The sequence below is a fragment of the Carcharhinus amblyrhynchos genome, chromosome 24, assembly GCF_965287045.1.
Source record: "Carcharhinus amblyrhynchos chromosome 24, sCarAmb.v2.hapA, whole genome shotgun sequence".
In the NCBI taxonomy this organism is placed as follows: Eukaryota; Metazoa; Chordata; class Chondrichthyes; order Carcharhiniformes; family Carcharhinidae; genus Carcharhinus; species Carcharhinus amblyrhynchos.
The window spans coordinates 43,442,472-43,467,193 of NC_137347.1; the positions used below are offsets into that span (position 1 = coordinate 43,442,472).

Genomic DNA, 24,722 nt, shown 5'->3' on the forward strand with positions numbered 1-24,722 from the left:
GAAAGGTGAACAGTTTGTCTGTTTTACTGATGTTGGTTATAATAATGGATAAAGTATTTATCAAAAGATTTTCCATGATCTGGCACCAACTCAAAATCATTCTGACCTTACTAATTAGGCACAAAACATTCTGGAATCTTTAGTCTGATGCCTGTTTCATAGAATCATAGAATCCTATAGTGGCACAGATGAGGCCATTCAGTCCATCAAGTCTGCACTGACCACAATCCCACCCTGCTCCTATCCTTGTAACCTCATGTATTTACCCTACTAATCCCCCTGACATTAAGGGGCAATTTAGCGTGGCCAATCCATCTAACCCGCAGATGTTTTGGACTGTGGGAGGAAACCGGAGCACCCAAAGGAAACCCATGCAGACACAGGGAGAATGTGCTAACTCCACACAGACAGTGACCCAAACCAGGAATCAAACACAGATCCCCGGTACTGTGAGGCAGCAGTGCTAGGCACTGTGCCGTCCACTTCTTCAAATAAATAATTTTTAAAAATTGAATATATTAAAAACATGAGGTTACAGTAACAATGTAAGATTTTAGCAGCTGTATTCAAACTGCTTGATACATTGTAATGTTGGGTTATCTGGATTTGAGTGAACAGGTCCAGTCCTGGTGCAACTCCGTAATTAACCAGATTGAAGGATTGTGAATTTAACAACCCAAGGGTTGAGAACGTGACTTAGAATGGATAAAAGCAAAACCAAGAGAGCAACAATAATTTGTACTTATTCACTACCTTTAGCAGAATAAAACTCGCGAGGTGGATCATCATTGGCTGCCCTTTAATTCCAGGATGATGTTGACTTGAGTTGGGAGTTTCTGCCGTGAGTTTTCAGGAGACTGAACTGATTGATTCCTGACCCGCAGGATTTAGGATGTGAGGAATGGGATTTGGAGAGCGGGTCTTGTTTTCTTTCCTTTCCTGCTGCCTCATTGTTGCTCGAGCCTTGTCTCTTACACAGATGTGCTGGGATCTCCATCACTGTGGTGGGTTATTTGTGGAGCTGAATATGGCAAGATTGCAGAATGCAGCTTCATCATTAGCATTTAAAGTTTATTCATTTAATTTTAATTAATTTATTTATTAGTGTGACAAGTAAGGCTTACATTAACACTGCAATGAAGTTACTGTGAAACCCCCTTGTCGTCACATTCTAGTGCCTGTTTGGGTACACTGAGGGAGAATTTAGCATGGCCAGCGCACCCCAACCAGCACATTTTTTGGACTATGGGAGATAGCCAGAGCACCCGGAGGAAACCCACTCAGACATGGGGAGAACATGCATTCTCCACACAGATAGCGACCCAAGCTGGGAATTGAACCCGGCTCCATGGCGCTGTGAGTCAGCAGTGCTAACCACTGTGCCACCTTGCTTATTACTGTCACAAATAGGCTCACATTAACAATGCAATGAAGTTACTGTGAAAATCCCCTAGTCACCACACTCCGTTGCCTGTTGGGGTATACTGAGGAAGTGTTTAGTGTGGCCATTGAGGCTCAAAGTGTGAGGCAGTTTTATAGACAAACGGGGTGGAATCTTAGTGAAATTTGACAGTGTGTCAGACTGGGTGTGAAATCTGTTGTAGTATTCTCCACTGGCCATTTTCCTCTCTAGATTTTGTCCGTTTGAATGCAAAATACAGAGTGGCTGTGGTTTGCAATGTCGCTTTGGTGAGACAGGGATCCACTCACCTCCCCCCCCCCACCATGTGATCCTTTCCCCCTGGTTATTCGGGCATCGGCCCATCCTCCCCATCCCCTGATCATTGCCGGAATCCCCATCGCTTGCATGCCCAATCTGCCACCTCCCACCAGTCGGTGAGAGTTGGGATTTCTGGGCTTCACTGGATTTGGAGCTCCGTCAGTGATCTTGCGGACAGAGAGTGCGGGCTCAGGTTCCTGCCCATTCTGAAGGATGGGTCACAATCTCCTCTCAGTTATTCACATCAAAGCAGCCGAGGTCCAAGGAGACTTTCAGAATGTCTTTGAGGGATTTTCTTTGTCTTCCCCAGAATTTGCAGGAATTTTGCCTTCCTTGTGGTGCTGGCTTCAGGAAGACTGTTTGTTTAACAGCTCTCCCCCTGAATGCAGAGCATGTGGTGGAGACATTGCGAATGGAATTTCTCCAGTGCTGCTGCACTGTCCGCGTCTCTCTGCAGCACAGGGGAGCGGTGATGACACCTGCTCTGCACACTCAGACTTTCACTGGCTTTTGGAAGTCTTTGTCAAACATTCCTGTCATACTGCGCAATCACAGAGTCAGGAACACAAAGAATATTCATTAACAAGGAAAAACTGTACAGAAAGCAGGAGCCCCCCCAGCTGCCCCAGTCGCTACCTGTTTTCTATAGACTGCCTTCTGCCTTAGAGAGGACTCCATCCCCCGGGTGATTACCTCTACTCAGCCCCAATTGGTCTCCCAAGCTCGGTGTGTTGCCCTTAAAGGGACAATCACCACACTTTCAGACAATAGCTAAGGATTAAATACGTTGCCATGGATCTGGTGCCATGTGTAGGTTAGACTGAGTAAGGGTGGCAGATTTCCTTCCCAAAAGGGCATGAGTGAACCGGAATCTCAGAGAGAACGTTCTCATACTCAATAATGTCATTTAATTTGAATTTTTGCTGAAATTGAATGTCTTGAAAGGCAAGTATGAATGTTCCCTTACAAATACTAACATTCTCTGCTAACTGAATTGATCTGATTATAGTGAGACAATATACAGATGTGTAAAATATTCAAACACTAATCTACTCAGTCAGATTTCTACAACAATGATTATAACAAACATAGCTTTAGTGTAATAAAGTGTCACTAAGTCAGAGTTGTCAAATTCAGGCAATTTAAACAATCTCAATCTGGTTTATTCAATCACCACACATACAAAGATTTTTATCTTCACTAATCTGAATCTTGCAAAATGACAAGCTCAAATTGTCACAAATCATCTTCAGAGACTGTTGTGAAATGTAGCTGAGAATTTGACTCAGCCATATTCTATATTCGTACCAGTAAAGAATTCACCTGAATTCTCTGAACAGTATTTGCATATAGAAAAACATTCCAGGAATATCTTCACCACCATTCCGCAGTTATTGTGACACTTTTAATACAAATTCAGAATGAACCAGACATTCTAGAGTCTCCCTGGGGGTTGGGGGGGAAGGAACAGGGGTATGTGGTGGGAGTGGGGGGTTGGGATTGTATGCTAGTAGGGTAACAGAAGGGTGAGGTTGGATCTGTGTATGTGGTGGGGGTGGGATGGGGGTGTATGTATGGGAGAGGTTGGGGTGTATATGGGGGTGGGGGTGTGGGGGTGGATGTGTATGTGGGGGTTGGGGTGTGTGTGTGGGGGGTTGAGGTGTCTGTGTGTGAGGGGTGGGGTGTCTGTGTGTGAGGGGTGGGGTGTCTGTGTGTGGGGGTGGGGTGTGTGTGAGGGATGGGATGTGTGCGGGGGTGGGGTCTATGTGTGGAGGATGGGGTTCTGTGTGTGGTGGAGGTATGTGTGTGAGGGGTGGGATGTGTGTGTGTGTGAGGGATGGGATGTGTGTGGGGGGTGGGGTGTGTGTGTGTGAAGGGTGGTGGGGTGTGGGAGGGGGTGGGGGGAGTGCCCCATAATGAAATGACATCTACTTTTCCTCTTGTCCACAGAAGAGGTCTCTCTGTTGTAACAATTAGAATGGGAGCTGAAAGTGAGGAAAAGATATTGCAAATATAGAGAAATAGAGCCATAGAATCATAGAGGTTTACAGCATGGAAACAGGCCCTTCGGCCCAACTTGTCCATGCTGCCTTTTTTTTAAAACCCCTAAACTAATCCCAATTGCCCACATTTGGCCCATATCTCTTTATACCCGTTGTACCCATGTAACTATCTAAATGCTTTTTAAAAGACAAAATTGTACCCACCTCTACTGCTACCTCTGACAGCTTATTCCAGACACTCACTACACTCTGTATGAAAAAAGTGCCCCTCTGGACACTTTTGTATCTCTCCCCTCTCACCTTAAACCCATGCCCTCTAGTTTTAGACTTCCCTACCTTTGGGAAAAAATATTGTCTATCTCCCTTGTCTGTGCCGCTCATTATATTATAGACCTCTATAAGATCACCCCTCAGCTTCCTACGCTTCTGAGAAAAAATTCAGCCTCTCCTTATAACTCAATCCATCAAGTCCCAATAGCATCCTAGTAAATCTCTACTGCACTCTTTCTACTTTAATATTATCCTTTTAACTCCTGGAATTGACCTAAGTCAAGTCATTGAAATAAGTTAATGTTTTATGGCAATATGATTCAGCTCAGTAGTATCACACGCTAGAAATTGGATTAATGCGGACTTTAGAATCAATTCAATCTCAATGCAACAATATAACATCTGCAAAAAGCTCTGCAATTATGCCTCATCGTTAATCTCCTTAAAAACATATGAGTCATCATTCAGTTGTTCAATGTTAGGCAGTAAAACTGTTACTTACAGCAATTGGTTAGCCAAATAAACTCCTAAATAGTTTTGGTTCCCTTATCTCATTGTAAGAGAAGTGGAGTTGAGGTTTATCATTATAGATCAGTCAAGACCTCATTGAATATTGGAGCAGATGTGCTTGACATGTTAGCTATGACTCTCACCAATACTTACAGAGAAAAACTGCAGCAGGCGACGGTGCAGAGGGACCTCGGGGTCCTTGTGCATGAGTCGCAAAAAACCAGCTTGCAGGTGCAGCAGGTGGTCAGGAAGGCGAATGGGATGCTGGCCTTCATAGCGAGGGGGATTGAATATAAAAGTAGGGAGGTCTTGCTGCAGCTGTATAGGGCATTGGTGAGGCCGCAGCTGGAGTACTGTGTGCAGTTTTGGGCGCCGTACTTACGCAAGGATATTTTGGCCTTGGAGGGAGTGCAGAGGAGGTTTACTAGGCTGATGCCAGAGTTGAGGGGGTTGAGCTATGAGGAGAGGCTGAATAAACTAGGCTTGTACTCGTTAGAGTTTAGAAGAATGAGGGGAGATCTCATTGAGACATATAAGATGATGAATGGGATGGATAGGATAGAGGTGGAGAGACTCCTCCCGCTCAGAAAGGACAGTAGGACTAGGGGGCACGGCCTCAAGATAAAGGGGGGGCGGTTTAGAACGGAGTTGAGGAAGAACTTCTTCACTCAAAGGGTGGTGAATCTCTGGAATTCTCTGCCCGTTGAAGTGGTGGAGGCTACCTCGCTAAATATTTTTAAGGTGCGGGTTGATGGGTTTTTGATGAGAGAGGGGATTAAGGGTTATGGAGAGAGGGCGGGAATGTGGAACTGAGCCACGACAGATCAGCCATGATCTTATTGAATGGCAGGGCAGGCTCGAAGGGCCAGATGGTCTACTCCTGCTCCTATTTCTTATGTTCTTATGTTCTTATGAAAGCATTCTTGGTATGACTCCTCCTTTCCCAAGACCACAAGAAACTACAAAATGAATGTAACCCAATCTATCACTCAAACCAGCCTCCCATCCATTGATTCTGTCTACACTTCTCGCTGCCTTGGCAAAGTAGCCAGTACAATTAAGAACCCCACGCACTCAGGACATTTTCTCTTCCACCTTCTTCCCTTGGGAAAAAGATACAAAAGTCTGAGTACCAACCGACTCAAGAACAGATTTTTGAATGGATCTACCTTGCATTAAGTTGATCTTTCTCCACATCCTAGCTATGACTGTAACAATACATTCTGCACTCTCTTGTTTCCTTCTGAATGAATGATTTATTTTGTCTGTGTTGCGCACAAGAAACAATACTTCTCACTGTATACTACTAATACATGTGACAATAATAAATCAAATCAAATCAAATCAAATCTTACTCACAGCCCCTGTGTCACCACAGTGGCACAGTGGTTAGCACTGCTGCTCACAGCACCAGGGACCCGGGTTCAATTCCCGGCTAGGGTCACTATCTGCATGGAGTTTGCATGTTCTCCATGTGTCCGTGTGGGTTTCCTTCAGATGATCCAGTTTCCTCCTACAGTCTGAAAGATGTGCTGGCCATGCTAAATTCTCCCTGTATGTACTCGAGTAGGTGCCAGAGTGTGACGACTAGGGGATTTTCACAGTAACTTCATTGCAGTGTCAATGTAAGCCTTACTTGTGACACTAATAAATAAAATAAATAAATATCTATGGTACATATACTGGCAATGGAGGCAGTCCATAGAAGGTTCACTCAGATAAGTACAGAGAGATTTTCTTATGTGGAGAGGTTGAATAGGTTGGACCTGAACTCATTGGTGAGTATTTATGGCAGAAGCTGGGTCATTAAGTATGTTCAAGGCTGAGATAAACAGATTTTTAATCAGTAAGAGAATGATGGGTTATGGAGATAAGGCAGGAAAGTGGAGTTGAGGATTATCATTTCAGATCAATCAAGATTTCATTGAAAGGCGGAGCAGACTTGCTGGGCTAAATGGCCTCCTTCTGCCCTAATGTCTTATGGACTTACTCAAGGTCCCTGTGACCCCCAACTCTAATCATTCTAAACAAATGTTAGGTGTCAAAATAATGAAAAAGTCAAGGCAAGTGCTGTGAGTGCTAAAAAATATCAACCAGCTAAAAGATGTTGATAAATCAATCATTGACTGTTGTTCTCTGGATCCACCCATGGTATACGGTATTTTGTAAAATAATGTTATCTTTCTTTTACAATGGCGCAGAGATTTAATTCTTTCTGAATGTCAATTAGTGGCTCATTGTGAATGCTTAATGACTCAACATTCAACAACTACCTTTGGATCTGATGCTTTAAGAGTCTTGAGGATTAAAGAATCAAAAATTCATTGTGAAATAGGAAGCAGACTGTTATTTATTCGACTGGAGGAAAGGAAATTGTGAGATAAAAACAAAATACCGCAGATACTGGAATCTTCTAACAGCATCTGTGGAGAGAGAATAGAGCCAACTTTTCAAGTCTGGCTGACTCCTCTTCAGACTGAAAACAAAGGAAATAGGATAAGGTTTATACAATGAGAGTTGGGGGGGGGGAGCTGTAATTGGACAAAGGGAATGTAAATAATGTTGATAAGTGCCGAGAATGGTGCTTGGAGCATCCATTAAAAGATTGGAATGTGCGAATGGTGGAACAAATGTGCAAATTGCCAGGGGACAACCTGAGGAATACGGCAGTTGGTGGGGGGGGCGTGGTGTGGTGGGTGTTGGAAGATAAGATGGAGAGCGAGATTTCAGAAGTGGAAAAATAAAAATAAGAATATGATAAATAAAAATGGACAAATAGGATGAAAAGAACAAATGAAGTAAAATAAATGGAAATGGGGTGAAGATGGAGCGGAGAGTGCACTCTCTGAAGTTGTTGAACTCAGTGTTCACTCCGGGAGGCTGTAGAGTACCCAATCAGAAGATGCGTTGCTGTTCCTCCAGTTTCCAATGGGCTTCACTGGAACATTATGAAGGGCCAAGGATGGACATGTGGACAGGAGTGCAGGGAGGTGCATTGAACTGGCAAGCGACAGAAAGCTCTGGGTCCTGCTTGCAGATGGACCGAAGGTGTTCAGCAAAGTGGTCACCCCGTCTCCGTTTGGTCTCATCCACGTAGAGTACATGGCATTGGGAGCAGCAAATGCAATAAACCAGATTGAAGGAGGTGCATATAAGGCACTGCTTCACCTGAGAAGAGTGTTTGGGACCTGGGACAGTAAGGAGGATGGAGCTAAAAGGGCAGGTATTGCACCTTCTACAATTGCACAGGAAGATGCCGTGGGCAGGGGGTGAGGTGTAGGGTGTGATGGAGGAGTGGACCAGGGTGTCCCAGAGAGAACGGTCCTTGACAGGGGGAGTGGTGAGGGGAAAATGTGTTGAGTGGTGACACCATGCTAGAGTTGACGGAAATGGTGGAGGATGATCCTTTGAATTCAGAGGCTGGTGGGGTGAAAAATGAGGATAAAGGGGACCCTATCCTGGTTCTGGGAGAGGGTGAGAGCAGGGGGGTGGGTCGGACACAGACGAGAGTCCTGTCAACCACAGTGGGTGGAAAGTGATGATTGAGGAAGAAGGAAGCCATATCAGCTGTGCCATTTTGGAAAGTGACATCATCAGAACAGATGCAGCGGAGGTGAAGGAACTGAGAGAATGGGATGGAATCCGTACGGGATGTGGGGTGTGAAGAGCTGTAGCCAAGAAGCTGTGGGAGTCAGTGGGCTTGTACCGAGGTACGTTGTGTTGTCCCCAGGAGATGGTATTGGGACAACTGCTCTTTTATGATACATATTTATCTTGAACGTTAGTATACAGGACATAGCTTCAAAGTTCAAAGAAATGTAGAAAAGAAGATACCTCAATGAGAAAAATGGAAAATACATTTTTAAAATATTGCTTTTGCATCTTCCTGTTTTAATTCCAGAAGAAGTCAAATTTTGTTTCCTCCCTACTGTTTTCCTCTGGATGAAGCCAAACCTGTGTTTCCAAAAAAAAACTACAAATTCATACAAATGAAATATAAACAGAAAAGGTGTTCAGGAGGGTTTGGACTTGTGAAGTGGGCAAACATGTAGCAGTTGCAATTTAACACAGAGAAGTGACATATTTTAATCTCAATTTCTTTAATCGTCCAGGGAGATCTAGCTTCAGTTATCTATTTTCCCCTCATGAGGATAGTGCTGAAAAAAAAGAGCTATGCTGTCAAAGTTTTTCATCTTGCACTCACCAGGCCATCTAGCCAGAAATTACCAATGGTAACAGGGGAACAACAATTTAAATGCATGAGAAAAATGTGGTGATTGGTTGGAGTGGACTCTGATTGGGCAAGGGATTGCCCTGGGGAATATAATGGGGAATGACTGTTCCCTAAGCTTTTGTTTAGTTGAAAAAGATGTGAAATGTAGACCTGTTCTGTCTGCAAAGGGCAGAACCCTGTGTGTGAATATATGTCACTTTCAGTGTGCCTAAATTCTTAAATTGGTTCCTTAAATCTTAAATTGATTTTAAATGTACTGCTTAGCACACTCAGGAATGTTGAGCAAATCTGACAAAGGGTCATCTAGACTTGAAACATTGGCTCTATTCTCTCCTCACAGTTGCTGTCAGACCTGCTGAGATTTTCTAGAATTTTCTGTTTTTGTTCCAAATTCCAGCATCTGCAGTATTTTATTTTTATCTTTATGTTGAACTCACTGCCATTTCTCTTCCAGGAATGCCTTCCCAGAAAACGTGCCGGTCTTTTCTCTGACAGAATTTCTGTTTGTCTCTTCTTGCTTTCCATTTTCCTCCTGGTGTTCTACAATTACACTCTGAGACAAAGTCTCATATAGATTCAAAACATTGACTCTATTCTCTCCTCACAGATGCTGTCAGATCTGCTGAGATATTCTAGAATTTTCTGTTTTTGTTTAGTATGTGTTATTCAATCGCAGAATTACACCTAATGTTGGATGCCAGGCGTTGGGTTTTGCAAGCACGGGCTGGTTGAGTACAGTCAGTACTCTGCCTGTAGCAAACAGTCAGAGTGATGTGTTGTTTGATGTGATCCACCAGTCATTAGGACATACAGCCTACATACCAGGCATCACGCCCACCCTGAAATTCAATAGCACACTATTCAGTGATGCAATCAGCAGAACATCTTTTTGGCTTGACGGCAGCATCCTGGCAGTGGCAAATTAACCGGTTTTTCTGCTGCATAGTAGCAGCATGCAATGGCCAGCTTCACCTATCGCTCAGATTTCTGAGACACGTTTACCTTTCCAGGGTAATCTAAGGCAGGCTGAGCATTTTTCAAGACCAAATGTGGTGATCTTAGGCCGTTTTGTCAATTCGTACAATAAACAGTAATCTGATCCGTGTTCTTGCTGTAGCAATAGGTAACATTAAAACTGATTTGGGTCCTTACTATACCATCAACCTGTCTAATACTGGCCAGTTACAAAAATAGCAACAAGAATTGATAAACTTTCCTGAATGCTCAGCAGCATCACCTCGGTTCATTTTGGGATGTTGGCATCATTGGCGAGGTTAATATTTATTGCCCATTCAAACTGCCCTTGAGAAGGTGGTGAAGAGGCGTTGTGTTGAGCTGCTATTGTCCATGTGGTGTAGGTACACCCACAGTGCTATTGTGGAGGAAATTCCTGGATTTTGACCCAATAACAGTGACAAATTTATTACATATTTCCAAATTGGGATGGTGCATGACTTAGAGGGAGTTTTCAGGGGGCAGTGATCCCATTTGCTTTTTGTCCTTGTTCTATTAGCTGGTAAAGGTCACAGGCTTGAAAATTTACAACAGTTATTTATTAGTTTCTACATGTACATAAATTGTTTACATGTCTAGCAATTTCTCACCCCCTTGAACTTTCTCTTTTTGACACTTGTCAAATTTACTGCAGGATTTTCTGAATGTAATGTTGCTTTAGGTGGAATATTCCATCAGTATGGGGATGTAATTCACACAATTAAATTCTGGCTAAGACAGAGGCCAACATTCAACCAATAGAGGAACCAAGTGGCCTTGTGGAAAAGTGAGCAGAAAATGAATGCAAACTCTCTCTGAATTAAAATGTACAAATTCTTAAGTAACTGCAAACATTTGATTTTGTTTCCAATTAAGGAATTATTTTACAAAGGGGATATTGGTAACGAAATGCAAACTTCTTGCACTGCAGATTGCTGAGGATGTTGTTCAATTGAATTTATTTTATTGAAAAGTTACAAAAGGGCTCATACACTCACATCAAAAAGAAAGACTTCCATTTATATAGCATCTTTCAACACTTCAGATATCCCAAATTATTTTGTCGTCAATGCAGTACCACAAAAGTGTAGTCACTGTTGTAATGTTAAAAACAAGGTAGCCAATTTGCACATGGCAAGATCCCACAAACAGCAGAGTGATGATGACCAGACAACCTGAATTTGGTGTTGAGTGAGGGACAAATATTGATCAGGACACAATGGATAACTCCCCTGCTCTGTTTCAAAGCTGTGTGATGAAATCTTTACATCCACATGAGGGGGCAGACAGGACTTTGGTTTAAAGTCTCATCTGGAAGGTGGCACCTCTGACACTGCAGCACTTCCGTAGCGCTGCACTGGAGTCTCAGTGTGAATCTCAACATAGTTCAGTCCAGTTAATGGGAGAGTTCATTTAAATTCTGCATTTGTTTTGGCAACATGAGAATTTTAAAGTAATTGTTTAATTTGATTTGATTTGATTTATTATTGTCACATGTTTTATCATACAGTGAAAAGTATTGTTTCATGCGTGCTATATAGACAAAACACACCGTTGATAGAGAAGTAAAGGAGAGTGTGCAGAATGTAGTGTTACAGTCATAGCAAGGATGTAGAGAACAGAAAGATCTGAATGACTGACACATTTCCTTCAGTTAAAACCCTGGAGATGGATGATTTTCAGTTTGAACAAAGAACAAAGAAAATTCCAGCACAGGAACAGGCCCTTCAGCCCTCCAATCCTGCACCAACCATGCTGCCCCCTAGTAAAACCCCCTACTCTTCCGGGGACTCTATTCCCATCTTATTCATATATTTGTCACTGTCATATCCGCTTCCACGAGACGGATGATTTTCAGTTTGAAAAGTTAAATTTACAGATTGAAATCTCTGCATGCTGTTTATCACAATTGAGAGTAAGATGCCTCTGATGATTTGTTGCAGGCACCAGACACACAAGCCTGTCTGCGTGTGTATTTCACTGTGACAGGTTTACGTTGGTTTTAGCAAAATGACACAGGGACGTACATATCACAAAGAAATAAGCACTGGATTTACAGCAAACACTTTACACAAGGAATTGACATTGTGTAGACCCTGTATAGATTTGATGCAATACATGTGTCCACACACAACTTAATGAACATGAGAACAATCGACATATTTTCTATATTTATTCAGGTGAATAATGAAGCTGCTATATATAACACACTTCAAAGGTCAATGTGGGCAACAGCAACATATTCCTCCCCTGCTAGTCATTATTTCTGTTGTCAGCGGGGAAGCGGCTGCTAACTTTTGTCCTTTAGTTCTCCTCTAGGTTGAACAGTTCCATTTATTCATCACAGCTTCTGGATCTGGATTATCAGATTTTAACATCAGCCTTCACGTTGGTGAGTACTTAATTTTTGAAATGCAGCTCCAACACCACCAGTGGCTACTTAACAGAATTAAAATCAGACTTGTGCTCTAATTGGATAATGTCTTCCAGCCACAGTACATGTAATCCCTAGGATAGTGGCAGAGATATGGCTGTTTCTCCATTAATGCAGCATTAATATTGAAATTGAACATCTTGGTAAACAATTCAACTCTTTCTGCAATTTAAACAGAATCAATGTTCAGTGTTTTACGTCATTGTATTCAAGAGTGAGATTGTTGCTGTGGAAAAGAGGGTGGCTTTAACTAGGAAAGGAAAATCTGGTGGGCTATGTATTTGGAAACTGTCCTGCTCCCGTTCACCAAAGTTATATTTTATTCCCCGAGGAAATTTATTGAGTTATTTGGTATTCAGTGTCCAGTTTTGGTCTCTGTATCTAAGGAAACATATTTGCCTTAGAGGGGGGTATAGCAATGGTTAATGAGTCTGAATTCTAGGCTGAGAGAAGAGTCCGATGTGGAGAAATTGGACAAGATTTCAACAGTCTCGGAGTCTTTTCAATTGCACAAATAGTTAAAATTGAGTAAATTGGGGCTGCAATCTGTGGAGTTTACAAGAATGAATGATGATTTCACTGAAATATGCAAGATTCGGAGAGGATTTGATAATGTGACTGTTGAGAGGCTGCTTCCCACCAGCTGGAGAGTCCAGAACTAGCCTTGTCTTAGGATAAGGGGTTGGCCATTTCAGACAGAGATAGGGAGAAATTTCTTCACTCGGGTTTTTGAGCTGTGGAAATTCTCTACCCAGAGAGGATGTACATTCACTGAGTAACTTCAAACCTGGGGCCAAGCAAGGGAAATGAGGATTAGATAGGAAAGTGGAGTTGGGGTTGTGGATTAGAGAAGGGTCAAGGGACTGGTGAGTTACACAGAGACCAGAGTTTGATGTCTATAACTCAAGGATTTTACATTGAAGGATTTGGACTTTATACTAAATTAAAGTAAGAAAATTCTTTTCAAGGAAAAGCCATGTTTTTCCTTGACAAGAATTAAAAAAGGATTATTTCTTATTTAGAATGCAAACCAACATGGCTTATTGGCCAATAAAGATTGATATTTCAGTCAAAGTAGGGCAGCGTACACAAGTTCAACACATGGGCCTGTCTTTCCTGTGGATCTTGGAACTTCACCATCTTCTCTTCTGGGATCCTTGAACCTGATTTCTTGCCTCATTGCATCCTTCAAGATTTTACCCGGACAACTTAACTCTAAAATACATTTTTTTAAAAATCCTTTGCAGATTTAAGACTTCAACTGTATTGGACCCTTTAGCAATGTTCAACCTCCCAGTCCACCTTAACTGCTGGAACTAACTTCCACTCCACCTTAACTGCTGAAGCTACACAGTTCACAGCTGCTTGTTATTGAATATTCTTTCCCTTTCTCACTTTCTCTTCCTCTTTGGTGGAAAAACCTTTCTAACAAAGACTACAGTTTTCTCCTAGATTTTAACTAATAGTAAAGTGCCTTCTATTCACTCTTAAGGCAATCATTTAATTATCTTAGTAGGAGATCGTGGTATTGCGCTAATATCATTGACCTAGTCCAGAATCCCAGACTATTGCTCTGTGGACATGGTTTCAAATCCCACCATAGCAACTAATGAAAGTTTAAATTCAATTAATTAAATGATCTGGATCCAGCGGTGACCATAAGACAGTCACTGATTGTTATAAAAACCCATCTGCTTCCCTAATGCCCTTTAAGAAAGGAAATCTGCCGTCCTTACCTGGTCTGGCTCCAGACACAATGTGGTTGACTCTTAACTACCCTCTGAAATGGGCTGTTAAGCCACTCAGTTCACGGGCAATTAGGGATGGGCAACAAATCCTGGCCCTGCCAGTGATACTCACATCCCAATAAACCTTGTCTAAACTGGATCCACTGATTGCTGATACTGGATTCTTCTGGTAATCTTCACCCTGTGACAGTTACTCTAACCACTGAGTCCAATGCTAGGTGTTTACAGTAACTCCTCGACCTGTAACAGACCTGTCGACTGGAAATGTCCTACATAAGTATTTAATTCCCCTACTCAAAATTCTTTCTCCTCATTGACAAATGCCACCCCCCACCACCCCTCTTGAAGCAGGTGTCTTGTGACAAATGCTGACCTTTGGCAAGTGCAAAGTTCTCAGTTAAATATTGCGTCTGCTGGAATCTGAAAGCAAAACAGCCCATCCCCCGGGCCACTGCTCTCACCCTCTCCCCTCCCTCCCAGAACCAGGATAGGGTCCGCTTTGTCCTCACTTTTCACCCCACCAGCCTCTGCATTCAAAAGATCATTCTCCACCATTTCCGCCAACTCCAGCATGATGCCACCATCAACGCATCTTCTCCTCACTCCTCCTGTCAGCATTCCGCAGGAACCGCTCTCTCTGGGACATCCTGGTCCACTCCTCAGTCACCTCACCCCCCCCTGCCCATGGCACCTTCCCAGGCAATGCTTTCACCTCCTCCTTGCCCACAATCCCAGTTCCCAAACACTCTTCTCGGATGAAGCAGCATTTCACAGGCACCTCCTCCAATCTGGTCTACTGCATTCACTGCTCCCAATGTGGTTTACTCTACACTGGCGAGACCAAGTGCAGGCTGGGTGACCACTTTGCTGAACACTTCTGGTCTGTCTGCAAGCAGGACCCAGACCTTCCTGTCGCTCGCCACTTCACCACATCACCCTGGTCTCCTGTCCACATGTCCGTCCTTAGCCTTTTGCAATGTTCTAGCGAACTCCAATGCAAACTGGAGGAACAGTAGCTCACCTTCTGATTGGGCACTTTATAACCTTCTGGACTGAACATTGAGTTCAACAACTTCAGAGCCTGAACTCTCCCCTCTACCTTCACCCCATTTCCATTTATTTTATTCCATTTTATTTCTTCTTTTGATCTTAATAACCCATTTTTATTATTTTGTATTCTTATTCTTATTTTCCCTCTTCTAAAATTTTGTTTTCCATCTCGTCTCGCACTACCCCCCCCCCCCTTACCCCCCACCCCCCCCCACCAGGGCCATCTGTCACATTGCTATACTCTGCACCTTTGTTCTGCTATTCACACATTCCAATCTCTCAATGGATGCTCTTAGCATCATTCCTATCCTTTATCATCACCATTTACATTCCCTTTGTCTTTGTGTCTATGCCGTCCCTATCACCTCACTCACCCTCACAGTATAAATCTTGTACTATTTTCTTTGTTTTTAGCTCTGACAAAGGCTTATCCTGACTCAAAATGTTGGCTCTATTCTCTTACCACAGATGCTGTCAGAACTGCTAAGATTTTCCAGCACTTTCTGCTTTTGTTGTAAGGTTCTCAGTGATGCATCCTTATCTTCATACCCTTTTTGTCAGTATTTTTGCAACATTTAACCATGGTATCTGTACCTGGATCAACACAACTAATGATTTTGCAACTCTTGACCAATAAAGTTCTCTAAGCTTCCCCACAATAATCTACCCTTCATTTGCATCTCTTATTGGAGGTTCTTGGAACACCTAGACCTCAGAACATTCTCCCAGCCAATTAGTTTTGTAGATTAGGCTTCTGCTTCTAAATGCTAAACAGCAATTTGTACCTTTTGACTGGAGGCTTTGAAACATCCAGCCTTCAGGCTACCTTCCTCACCAATCAGCATTGAACTTTGTTTACTGCTAAGCTAGACTCGCTGGAGACCAAACGTGCAAATGAGTCTGAGATATAACTTTCTTAAAGCTATACTACAGTTTTTGTCACTTAGAGATAAAATGTTTAAGACTTCCTAACAGCAAACCCCAAAATTCCCAGATCGCTTCCATTGCAGTCTATAGAACCCAAGTGCATAATGGACTAAATTTAACCTCCTTATCAAATAAAAATCTATTTTCTGTAAAATGAAAGCTAAAATACCCAAATACCTTCAACACCAACTGAGTTTTGAGGTAAATGTTTTATGGTTTTTTTTAATCCAGACTCTCTCATTCAATTGCAAGAAAACTGCAAAAGCGCAAAAGTGTTTCTGACCTTTTCCTACATAATATTATATCTACACCTTACTTTTATAACAAAGCGAATTCTAGTCCTGTCATGCTACTGAATGCAAAATGTGGGCGACATGGTGGCACAGTGGTTAGCACTGCTGCCTCACAGCGCCAGGGACCCAGGTTCAACTCTGGCCTCGGGTTACTGTCTGTGTGGCGTTTGCACATCCTCCCTGTGTTTGCGTGGGTTTCCTCCAGGCGCTCCGGTTTCCTCCCACAGTCCAAAGATGTGCGAGTTAGATTGATTGGCCATGCTAAATTGATCCTAGTGTTGGGGAGTAGCAGATAAATAAGTAGGGCTACGGGAATAGAGCCTGGGTGGGATTGTAGTCAGTGCAGACTCAATGGGCCAAATGGCCTCCTTCTGCACTGCAGGGATTCTAGGAACTGAAAATAATCAGGAGCAGGAACTATGGTTATTTTGACTGTCAATAGCTCAGAGATCTTAAGCCTAATGATAGCAGTCCATCTAACTGAGGTCACCTAAAGCAAACTGAACCATCTTCCGGTGAATATGTCGCTGTTATCCACCAACTTTACCAAATGTGTGCGAGGAATGTTCTTTGAGCATGAACCCAGACAGTGAATATTGGTCGATTGTCACAATCAGTTCAATCATTGTACTCCTGACACCATCTACAATTTTAAACATTCACTCCCTCCACCACTGACACAGTGTCATCAGGGTGCATCATCTACAAAATGCACTCCAGCAACTCACCAAGTGTCTTTCAACATCACCTTCCAAGAATGCAACTTCTATTACCCAGGAAAACAGTGAAAACAGATACTTGGGAACACCACTACCTGCAACTTTCCCTCCAATTCACTCATCATTCTGACTTGGGAATATGTCGGCCGTTCCTTCACTGTCCCTGGGTGAGAATCCTGGAACTCCCTCCCTTACAGCACTGTGGCTGTACCTACATAACAGGGACTGCAGTGGTTCAAAAAGGCAGCTCATCAAAGGCAATTAGGAATGGGTATCAAATGTTGCCCCAAAATTGAGGAATAAATATGACAAACCTTCATGCACAAATTGCAAAGAAATGACCTGAATAGAAATTCCAGGTCTCGTTTTCCAGGTGTGACTGAAGAATATTAATGAATTATATCAACTCTGCTCAAAGCAAAGGGGCTGAACAATGGATTGGTTCAATCTTTTAAAATTCATCAGTATTATTACAATATAATGTCTTTTAAATATTGTGTGAAAGCAATTGGAAGTGACACCAAAATTCTGTCACTTTTATTGTTTTACTGACTGTTTTTGACTTTGCTAAGCTCACTTACGGAGTGACTGGAGTTTAATTCCATAGCACACATTACAATTCTAGTTTCACTTGGCTTCTATGTCACACCTTATAGGAGATTTGTTCGGGCATGTCTCATGACTCATGTCTCATAAACGTGTGTCTCAAAACAATGTTGGGCAATAACATTTCCCATTCTTAAAAAGTAAACATCCTCTGAATAATTCCATTTTTTAAATTTTCCCAATCCAGCCATTTTTCTTAGGGTCTTTTGTTTAAGCTTCCCCATAGTAAACATTTTCTTGCTGCGAGGGTGGTGTCATTCTGAATTCTTATTGTCCTGGCTGTTGTGACAATCATAAGGGTCATAAGAACATAAGAAATAGGAGCAGGAGTAGGCCAACTAGCCCTTCGAGCCTGCCCCGCCATTCAATAAGATCATGGCTGATCTGTCGTGGCTCAGTTTCACATTCCCGCCCTCTCCCCATAACCCTTAATCCCCTCTCTTATCAAAAACCCATCAACCCGCGTCTTAAAAATATTTAGCGAGGCAGCCTCCACCACTTCAACGGGCAGAGAATTCCAGAGATTCACCACCCTTTGAGTGAAGAAGTTCCTCCTCAACTCCGTTCTAAACTGCCCCCCCTTTATCTTGAGGCTGTGCCCCCTAGTCCTGCTACCCTTTCTGAGCGGGAAGAGTCTCTCCACCTCTATCCTATCCATCCCATTCATCATCTTATACGTCTCAATGAGATCTCCCCTCATTCTTCTAAACTCTAACGAGTACAAGCCTAATTTATTCAGCCTCTCCTCATAGCTCAACCCCCTCAACTCCGGCATCAGCCTAGTAAACCTCCTCTGCACTCCTTCCAAGGCCAAAATATCCTTGCGTAAGTACGGCGCCCAAAACTGCACACAGTACTCCAGCTGCGGCCTCACCAATGCCCTATACAGCCGCAGCAAGACCTCCCTACTTTTATATTCAATCCCCCTCGCGATGAAGGCCAGTATCCCATTCGCCTTCCTGACCACCTGCTGCACCTGCAAGCTGGGTTTTTGCGACTCATGCACAAGGACCCCGAGGTCCCTCTGCACCGTCGCCTGCTGCAGTTTTTCTCCACGTAAGTAATAATCCTTCCTACCATTATTCCTACCAAAGTGGACCACCTTGCACTTGCCAACATTAAATTCCATTTGCCATTTCCTGGCCCATTCACCCAGCCTATCTAGATCCTTCTGTAGACTCTCCCCACCCTCCGCACAATTTGCCTTTCCACCAATCTTGGTGTCATCAGCAAATTTCGACACCCTACACTCGGTTCCCTCCTCCAGATCATCTATATAAATGGTAAATAGCTGAGGCCCCAGCACCGACCCCTGGGGCACTCCACTAGTCACCATCCACCAATCCGAATAGCACCCATTGACCCCCACTCTCTGCCTCCTATTTGACAACCAGTCCTCTATCCACGCTAACACCCTACCCCCAACTCCATGCCCCCTGACCTTCTGCAATAACCTCTTGTGAGGTACCTTGTCAAACGCCTTCTGAAGATCAAGAAAGACCACATCCACCGGCTCTCCTCTATCCACCGCCCTAGACACATCCTCATAGAACTCCAGTAAATTTGTCAGACACGACTTCCCTTTAACGAAACCGTGCTGCGTCTGCTCTATCAAGCAATTCCCCTCAAGATGCCTCACTATTTCCTCCTTGATGACGGATTCTAACATTTTACCTACAACAGACGTTAAACTAACAGGCCTATAATTCCCCGCCTTTTGCCTGGCACCCTTCTTAAACAATGGCGTAACATTAGCCGTTTTCCAATCTTCCGGCACTTCCCCGGAATCCAGCGACGTCTGGAAAATGGTCGCCTGAGGTTTATTTATCACTCCCTGTGTGAATTGATTTAGCCCCTGCCCATCATGGTAAAGATTGAAATCTTACCCCGTGGAGAATCCCAGGTGTAAACCCACTTCCTACTCATCTGCTACTGACCAACTCCAGAGTAACTTATGATGAAGTGTGCTTATCCAACAGGTAAAAGTCCAACTGTTTGTGTTCTAGAAAGGAACATGGCAACTAGATTTCTGCATCATTATCAAAGTAAGCCTGAGCACTTTGACCATTCATCTCGTGTGAAGGAAAGACCAGCAGAGAGGAAGACTTTAACTCAGGTTCTGAGGTGAGCCAATGGTTAGAGATTGTGAGTTTGTGCAACCTTCGCTTTAATCATTCATACTGACATGTTGGTTAAGTCTCAAAGTTTTAGTTACTGTGGCATCATTTAACAGAGCTTGAGTAATGATGTTAGCTACTATTTTTTGCTTAAAAACTGTTTTGCATATTTTATCCATAAGATGTTATAATTGTGATATTTTATTGTCTTCTTATAATGGTGCAAAAAAATCTCTGCACCAGGAATTATCAACTTGAATATGTAACTCAATGTTAATCAGGTACAAAAATCAAAACAAAGAGAACAAAAAAAAAATGGAATTAAGGCAGAGAACTAACAGGAGTAGAAATAAAAAGTAAAAATGAATTACATATTTTGTTTTTTAAATCTCAGCAATAATTTAAATCTGAAGGCATGAAACTCCACACTTAGTAAAGTTAACTCTCCAGTTTGGTAATAGTTACAACTTAGTCTGATAAAAAATTATTTGCACTGGAATGAAGAAGTTTCAACATTTTCTTATGAGCTCAGGGAGGCGGTGATGTAGTGATATTGTCACCGGACTAGTAATCCAGAGACTCAGCATAATGCTTTGGGGGACCCAGTTGGAATCCCACACGGCAGTTGGTGAAATTTGAATTCAATTAAAATCTGGAATTGAAAGTTTTACTGATGACCATGAAATTATTTTCGATTGTTGTAAAAACCCATCTGGTTCACTAATGTCCTTTAGGGAAGGAAATCTGCCGTCCTTATTGGTCTGGCCTACATGTGCTCACAGCAAAGTGATTGACTCTTAAATGCCTTTGGGGATGGGCAATGAATGCTGACCCAGTCAGTGACACCCACGTCCCATGAATGAATAAAAAGTATATATATTATGTGTGCATGTGCGTGTGTGTGTGTGTGTAACATCTAGGAAAAGCAATTTTATGTATATCAATGGTGAATTATCATTCCTGTATCGCTTTTGTAGGGAATCCTGGGCACAAACATCCTGATTCACATTTAATAAGTGATGGGCGGAAGTTATTGTTTGGCGTTCATGTTAATAACAGCAAGCACAATTAGCCTCACTATTAAATCCAATGCAAAATTAGATCTAATGTTATTTCTTGCTTTATCTGCTATGAAATGCTATTACAGTAACAATGATGGTCTTATTTCAATGCCCTCTCCTTAATTTCATTTCAAGGTGTGAATGGAATCTGTAAATAATCCACTTGTTCTTTTTCTTGAATTTCTCTTTTATTTTAAGAACGTAAGAAATAGGAGCAGGAGTAGGCCATCTAGCCCCTCGAGCCTGCCCCGCCATTCAATAAGATCATTTTCTGTTGGTTTGGCATTGTCACTTTCTATCTGTGGTCGTTCAGGTAAAGTTACCCCCAGTATTTTGTTCAAAGATGTAATGACCTTAACATTTCACTTTGTGCAAACTTGATTTTTAACTGAGTCAAGAAATACAATGGGAGAGTATATTGTCCCTACAAAATGAATCATTCTTACAAACCCATAATATACTTTCTTAAGGAAACTTCCTTCAGTTGAATTTGATCCTAAGTTCTGGTTTGCTTTTATGCTGTGACGCAAATGGTTCGTGGATATTGGATTTTTAATGTAAAGTGACTCCAGAATGGAATGTATTCTGATTTATAAGCATGGGTTGATATCTCACACGCTGGATTCACTCAGAAGTATATCATCCTCTAGAGATAGTTTGATTGTAGAATTAGCACATTGCAAATAGTCTGTCTTTCTCTCTCTAGAGATTTTCTGCTATGTCAGCTGTGCCTATCCTGTCAGCTGTGCCTATCCTGTCAGCTGTGCCTATCCTGTCAGCAGTGTATAGCAGAGCAGTGACATACTGTTATAGCAGTGGCGCCTTTGTTTCAAGAGTCCCATGAATGAAAAAAAATCCAGTGCCAATTGCAACAATAAAATGACAAAAACTTGTATTGAAGTAGTGCCTTTGAAGTAGAAAAACTCTCCAGGCACCTGAGAAGACAAGACTGAGCCAAAGAGAGGGAGATTACTTATTAAAATAATCAAAAGCTTTGGGAGCACCACAGTATTGGTTGTAGCAAGGGTGTTGGAAAGAGGTAATTTAGCAAAAAATGTTACTTGATTAATTTAACACATTAGGATTTCCAGCAAACCTAAATTGCAGTTGCATTAGGGAAGCCCACGGATAGACTGAGCAGCTGTCTCATTTCTTCAGCTGTCATTTCAAGGTACTTATTATCTATTTCTATGTGCTTGGTCTGTCTACTAATCTCTAATGAATCTAAAATATGTTTTATTCTGTAGCTAAAATTGGATCTATGCCATGCTTTAAATTATTAGCAATGTATCATCTTTCTCTGTGGATTTTATGACTCATTGGAATGTCTTTGCTATAAATTCTCCTCCGTCGAGTTCACTGCTTTGTGTCAGTACAAAGTTAACTAATTTGTACACATATCCTCTGGCTTTTAACAACAACTTGTGCTTATATACCAGCTTTAATTTGTTGAAACATCCTGAGGCATTGCACAGTAACAGTGTGAAGCTGAATTTGACACCAAGTCGCACAAAACAATTGGAACCTCAAGCTGGTTTTCCTGTGACTCAATCCGAGACACCGGCCTTATCGTTCCCACTAACCACACTGCCTCTTATCCTCTGATCATCATATAAAAAACAAGCTGGTGTCACCAGCATCGAGACAACTGAGTCTCTGAATCCCTTTGATTTTGTTTCCTGCCATTGCCAAGGTGGCGCTGCCGAGATTTCCCCCGTCTACAGCTGTTCAGTAGAAGGGATTCTGTTACATGCTGGGCCTCTCTGTGCAGTCAGAATAGCTGATTTCATACAGTATGGCAGTGCAGTTGACTCTAACTGTTCCCTGAATTGCCTGGGCAAGCCACTCATTGTATGCCAGCAGGCCACTCCTCACCACCGTCCCAAAGGCAACTGGGGATGGGAAATGAATACTGGTCTAATCAGTGACACCCACGTCCCATGAATGAACAACGATAATTCCACATTGCCCAGAACAACGGTGGACCAGCAACAAAAACTTGCATTTATATAGCACCTTTAATGTGGAAAGTTACCCCAGGGCATATCACATTGGATAATATACACTGAGCCATAGCGAGGGAGAGTCTGAAGGGGCGAGATCAAACTTTTGGCCAAAGCATTGGATTTTAGGCCTTTAGCAAGACCCTAGGGTGAAGGGAATTGAGTTGTTAATTAATTTGTTTCCATTTCTTGTAAGAACAAAAAAAAGTGATTCTAGAACGTTCTTTGTACAGGCCTGAAAAAAGCAGACAGTATGGAAGAAGAGGAAAGGAACCATTAAAACAAGTCTTATTTGGAAACGATATGAAAAAAGTAGATGAAAACTACTACAAATCTCAGAAACTGTTGTTAACAAAGGCTGATCACAAAGCTATACATGAAAAGGTAACAGAGATAACTGCCAGGATACTGGTGCACAGGCATGGGATAGAATTTGAGTTATATTCATGGACAATGATTGAGTTATGGTACAATTCAATATATATACATTATGGTACATTCATCATTTTAATTCCTTTATGATTCAGTATAAGAGAATGGAGTCAGATGGATGGTGAGGGTCAGGAATTATCCAAAGAACAAGGATAAACAATGTTCTTTATGTTTCAGCTGTTTTCAGATGAACTATCTCCTCTGAGGCCTTGAGTTACAGCACATGTCACAAGTTCTACACTGAGTATGCAATGTGTTCTACAAAGCTCAAGTATTGCCCCAATGATAGAGTGGAATTTCCAGTGCTCTGGGACATACAATGCTCAGACACATTATTGAGAGTCCACACAGATGCAGTGACCCCGGACTCCAGGCTCATACAGCATGGCTGCATGTCTTTTAGAGAGGGTAAGGGTCGGCAGGAATGACCAGCAGTTTGAGTTTGCAGCAGTGAAGCCTGGTTTTGCACAGTGATACAGTAGTTAGCACTGCAGCCTCACAGTGCCAGGGACCCAGGTTCGATTCCTACCTTGCATCACTGTCTGTGCAGAGTCCGCATGTTCTCCCCATGTCTCTGTGGGTTTCCTCCGTGTGCTCCAGTTTCCTCCCACAGTCCTAAAGACGTGCTGGTTGGGTGCATTGGCTATGCTAAATTCTCTCTCAGTGAACCCGAACAGGCGCCGAAGTGTGGCAACTAGGGGATTTTCACAGTAACTTCATTGCAGTGTTAATGTAAACCTACTTGAGACTAATAAATGAACTTTAAAAAATCTCACTGGAGAAAAATGTCTTCTTCTTTATAAGTACACTTTTCTTACAGTTTCAGTAAGGAAACGTTGTCAGCACTTCGAATCACTAGCAATTGTCTTTTGTTGGCCTATAGAAGGCCTGAGGTAGGACTGCTGAGAACTGTAGAGATTGGTAAAACCCGCCAGTCAGATATCAGATTGCAGTTATGAACACTGACTACCTCAACTCCCACACCAAACTCTAATGTATCACAGAATTGGATAGATAACTAATAGGGCAGGTCCTCCTCTAATGATTTCTGTCTAAATTGGTTGCCACTTCATCCAATCACTCAGGAAATTCAAGGTCCTTATATTCAGATTTTGTAAAATTCTAGATTTCCTGGACCCTGAAAAAAAATCAGAAAATCCCTTGTTCTAGTCTGGCTACAGAGTGTCCTCATTTCACAATGCCATGTTAACTTTGTTTCATTTTGACGTTGGCAAGCTAGTGGGCTCTGCAATCTCCCAGTGAGTTTTAATGCTGTTCCCCATGTGACCCATTTAGCAACATTTTGGAGGGGCTTCCCTTGCTCCCTATAATCTCCACCCCCCCCACACCGACCCCCGAGTTGTGACCTCTCCCCTCCCTGAGTTGTGGCCTCCCCTACTCCCTGAACACCCTCCAGCTAAACCTCCCACTCTCTGACTCACTTTCTTGCCTCCTCCCTATCCTGGACTTGGATTCCCATTGAAGATCCAGATCTGGTCCAAAGTTGGAGTTCCACAGTTATGGGTTCGAGTCCTGATGATGCAGAGGTGCCGATCTGGGGAAGTTATAATCCACGTTCTTTTTAATGCCACTTCCAGTGAG

At 42.5% G+C, this 24,722-nt stretch overlaps 1 protein-coding gene across 1 annotated transcript in view; it reads left to right on the forward strand.

Moving 5' to 3' along the window:
- The first annotated feature begins 12,000 nt into the window (after positions 1-12,000).
- Positions 12,001-24,722, forward strand: part of myom3 (myomesin 3) — a 103,954-nt gene continuing 91,232 nt past the window's right edge. The window contains exons 1-3 of the mRNA XM_080211194.1: positions 12,001-12,122; positions 19,487-19,631; positions 22,922-23,072. Of these exons, the coding sequence (XP_080067320.1) occupies positions 19,522-19,631; positions 22,922-23,072 (261 nt within the window). The 5' untranslated portion in view covers positions 12,001-12,122; positions 19,487-19,521. The remainder of the gene's footprint in view (positions 12,123-19,486; positions 19,632-22,921; positions 23,073-24,722) is intronic.